Source organism: Panicum virgatum, chromosome 8K (genome assembly GCF_016808335.1).
Source record: "Panicum virgatum strain AP13 chromosome 8K, P.virgatum_v5, whole genome shotgun sequence".
Taxonomy (NCBI): domain Eukaryota; kingdom Viridiplantae; phylum Streptophyta; class Magnoliopsida; order Poales; family Poaceae; genus Panicum; species Panicum virgatum.
In genome coordinates this window covers 28969707-28974073 of record NC_053143.1, presented here as the reverse complement: position 1 = coordinate 28974073, position 4367 = coordinate 28969707, and the positions used below count along the sequence as shown (strand labels likewise).

At 47.7% G+C, this 4367-nt stretch overlaps 1 protein-coding gene across 1 annotated transcript; it reads right to left on the bottom strand.

Moving 5' to 3' along the window:
- Positions 1-428: 428 nt before the first annotated feature.
- Positions 429-2576, bottom strand: LOC120644359. Its single transcript, XM_039920982.1, has 4 exons — positions 2199-2576; positions 1982-2077; positions 1396-1890; positions 429-1267 (listed from the first exon to the last, which is right to left on the bottom strand). Exons 1-4 carry the CDS (start codon positions 2238-2240, stop codon positions 710-712), a joined length of 1191 nt encoding a protein of 396 aa, XP_039776916.1. The 5' UTR covers positions 2241-2576; the 3' UTR covers positions 429-709.
- Between the last annotated feature and the right edge of the window lie 1791 nt (positions 2577-4367).

The following is a 4367-nucleotide window of genomic DNA, read 5'->3' as shown; positions in this document are numbered from 1 at the left end:
AAAAATCAATGAGAAAGTTGAGAAATATTGGTTACCTGCGGTTCGGATCCAAAATCCGGCAGGGCTTCGCCGGTGGAATTACCTCCCTTACCCCTCCTCTCTCCCTCTCCCCTCTCTGGATCTCGTGGGCAGGAAATGAGGGTACGAGGGAAAGGGCTCAGCTTTTATATTTTGGGGAGAGCCTGCCGCCCCTCCGCCGGGCGGCAGGCTGCCTGCCGCCTAGCAGGGGGGCGGCAGGCTCCCACCAAGAGCCTCCGCGCAAAATTTGTTTACATATAGGTCTCTGCCGCCCCTCTGCCGGGCGGCAGGCTCCCTGCCGCCCCCCCGCCGGGCGGTAGGGATACAGAACTGTAAAATGTGAAACCGAAAATATATTTCTATAAAAACATTTTTCAAAAATATAAAATAAAAAGCCGCCGCAGTACATGTCCGTGAAACCAAACAGGCCAGTAAGCACAAAATCCTTAATTAAACTGATGATGAAGTCGCGCAAGAATAGAATTAGAGGCGCAGATCGCAAAGCCGTAAAATGTAGGGGAAGAACCTCACAGATATCAAAGCAGACGATCCGCTGGCCACTCTTTTTTTTTTGTTTTGCCTGTCACAAAGCTTGCGGGCAAAGAAGAAGATCGTACACCACACATGCACATCAGCGCCTGCTTTGAGATTTGTGCGGCCACCTCTCGGTCCCACGACACGCGAGAGAACTCTACGGCAGCTTCTGCGTCTGCTGCGAGGTGTCGAAGGACCTCCTCCGGACGAGCAGGCAGGTGACCCTCGCCGGCGCCGCCAGCGGCTTCTGCTGCTGCTGCGCGCGCACGGCGGCCGTGTCGCCGAGCGTGCACAGCACGAAGTCCGGGCGGTGCAGCGAGAGCGGGAGCCGGTCCTCGCCGACGGCGAGCGCGGTGGCGTCCAGGAGCACGTGCCACGCGTTGCGGTGCGCCTCGGAGACCCAGTGCAGCGAGTACCGCGCCGGCTGCTGCTGCTGCCGCGCGCCGCCGCCGCCGCCGGAGGAGGGAGGGGACGAAGCGGCGGCGGCGGCGGGGGAGACGGCGGGGTAGGCGAAGAGGCCCTTGGGCGCGTGCTTGGACTTGCGGCGGAAGTACTGGCTGAGCTGGGAGCCCTTGATGCGGAGGTCCAGCCACGACTCCGGCGCCGCGATGACCTTGGCCTCCTTGTACGCCGCGAACGCCCGGATGCAGTCGCCGTCCTCCTCCAGGATCGACATGTAGTAGCTGCTCCGGAAGAACGGGTAGCTCTCGCCCACCTGCAACCACCACAACGGTGATTTTTGTAATTAATACTACTAAGTAGTAAATTATTAAAGGATGATGATGAAATGAATACAATCTGATGAGATAAACTGATGGGATGATCAGCAACAAAGCATCCTACCAGCATCATGGCGTCCCTTGGCGTGGGGGCGAAGAGCACGAGGTACTCATCGTCGGTGAGGCCGCAGTGGCGGAGCACCCGGTTCCTGGCCTGGATCTCCGGGATCGAGATGAAGCTCCCGGGGAACGACGACTTCTTGGTCAGGATGTCCAGCAGCCGGGACGGCTCCAGCCGGACCATGTCCACCATGTCCGGCCTCGCCGCGGCCGCCGCCGCCGACAGGGACCCCACCGGCGACGACCGCCGCCGCTCGCCACCGGCCTCCGGCGACGTCGTGCTGCCGCTGTAGTAGGTGGAGTAGAGGTCGTCCTTGTCGCAGCTGGCGTCCTCGATGAGGCCGTGCGAGTACTGCGGGTACATGGCCAGCACGTACTGCTCCACGTACTGGCGCTCGCTGGGCGTGATCGGCCCCGACCACCGCAGGTCCAGCCCGTGCAGCGTCGAGATCGCCTCCGCGATGATGTGCGGCGGGATGAACTCCCGCGGGCACACCTTCTGCGTAATTTTTGCGCGGAAGGGACAGTGTTAATTTCTCTCTGAAACTGGCCTATCTGACCAAATAAATGATGCTGTTCCAACTAGTTACCTTTACAACCATGCTGCTTGGCCTGCTTGATGTGCTAGGAGGAGGTTTGGGAATTGAGCCGCAAATCCCTTCTTTGAATTCGCCACCAAGTAAGCCCTGAATTATTGGGCACATATAAACGACCAATTATTGGTACTATACTAGTAGAAGGAAATAAATCATCATAACATAGTTTTTGCACAAAACATGGATTGTGTAGCTAGTAGTATGTCCATACCTTGTGTTCCATGTGGATGTTGTGCTCCATCTTTCCGCACATTTGAGCGCTTTAATCGCGGGTCTAGAGAGCGGATATGTGTGCGTGTCGACGGCCTTTGGTGGCGTCTACAGCGAGAAGTCAAGTCACCACTAGAATTGTGGAACAAGAGGGATGAGACAGTATGAGAGGAGAAGTTGGAAGGAGCTGAAGTAGTACTGAACAAGAACAAAGATGCTTGAGGTTAGGGAGGACGGTGTTAGTTATTGGATCTCCCACTTGGTTGCTTCTAAGTTTGGTCCTCAAGGAGCAAGATATAGCTAGGGTGCCACAGCTGTTTAACCATGGTTCTTGCTATACTATACCACACCCCAGTTGAGCACTGATTGATGAGGCACACTTAATAAAGAAAGATGATGCCTCTATCAAGGGAGCATAAACTAATGAAATCTCCAGTTGTTCCTTTGTGCTGTTTAAGTTGTGATGATGTGGGTCCATGGCATCCAGCTACAGGTATATGCCATCTTCCTCTGCATTATTGGTGGCTTCGTCTTTCTTATGATAGAAAATTTATTTCAACGCTGTAGAATTATTGGACTAAGCAACGTTTTTTTATTAAGGAAGAAACAGGTAAAGCATTTTTGACTCAGTCAGTCGGTCCATTAATACTTTCTTGAATTTACATGCATATACACGTATGTGGTTCCATGTACTTGGATTCACACAGTAGGTAGTATTATTATGTGATTGACAAAAATATAATTCAGGAAAGTATCTTGTGGAATATAAAGTTTTCACACTAGCTAGCTGCTGATCCCCATAAATAATGTGTCTAGCTAGAGCTATAGTTTTGGTTGTAGTGGTTTAGTTACATCACAGTGATAAACCATATCGAAGGAGCAGCTGAGTAGGAAACACGTACAACACTTGATGGTTCTGGTTCTTCATCAATTCTGCTGACGAAGGACAGTGGTCCGGTGAATAAAATGGAACTTTTACTTTCTAAAGCCACCCTAATTGGTTGGTAAGACAGAAAATTAGCTGCTCTCTAGATCTCTCTCTCAAGTTTGCTTTGCTCAGCTGTTGAAAGATAAATTTTAAAAGCCGAAGTTTAATTTTTGTTAAACTTTATTTTAGTTGTTCATGTCATTTCTCTTTGCTAATTTAAGGTATGAATTCGCAGCAGCAATAAAGCTAGGGACGGCGGTTAATTAGTTTTGTTAAGGTTTATTTAACATCAAGTAGACTTTGGGTAGTGGACATGTTGAGGAGTAGGTCGTCGATCTAAAGGTTGAAGCAAGACAGTGATATCTATTGTCACTCAAAACAATTACAAAATGCTATGGTAGTACGGTCATCTGTGTGCTTTGGTGCTCATTTTTTTTAAAAAAAATCGGAAATGTGCCAATCCCCAAATTTCACAGCTTTGTATTTAACGCTGTTGTATTGTTGCTGCTAGCTTCTAGTGGGACAAAGAGCTGTCCGGACTACAAAGGCAAGGAATCTACATCACTAATGCTGTAATTTTTAATCAGGATCATTAAAGAATAATCATTAGGTAATGGTGATACGAGCACACAAAAAGTAGCCCTTTGGATGTCAGTGCACTTGGACTAACTTATGCAATTTAGCAATAACATAGTTAAATAAATCCCATATTTATATTATACGTTTCCTTACGTATGTATCATCCAGCTGGTCTAACAATATAATCTATCTAAATCTAGCTGGCTAAAATTTTCAATTAGAGTATGGGTATAAACGATTCCTACGTATTATACTGGTTTCTAGTGATATGTGATGTAACTAAAAAATCAGAAAGTCGTAAATATTAAAAGGGACGTCATTCTTACAGCTTTCAGTTTTATAGGAGCATCGGCTTTGGATAGCATATTTTCATATACTATATACTTCTTTCTTTTCTGATTACAATATAATCACTTACGAAAAATTGTTGCTCTATATTGGTAAACAGGAAGAGCACACCGAAGGTAATTATCATTATATTATTATTATAGCGAACTTAATATAGTGTAGTAGTTTCAAATAGACAGGGTGGAATAATATTTACAGAAATTGAACGGTTTCATTTGAAATCCATGCAAAGTTCCTTCGATTTTTTTCCATTGAAACTTCCAGTGACTTTGAACTGGCCTCACTTGTTTTATATATTTTTTTTATACACGGCTA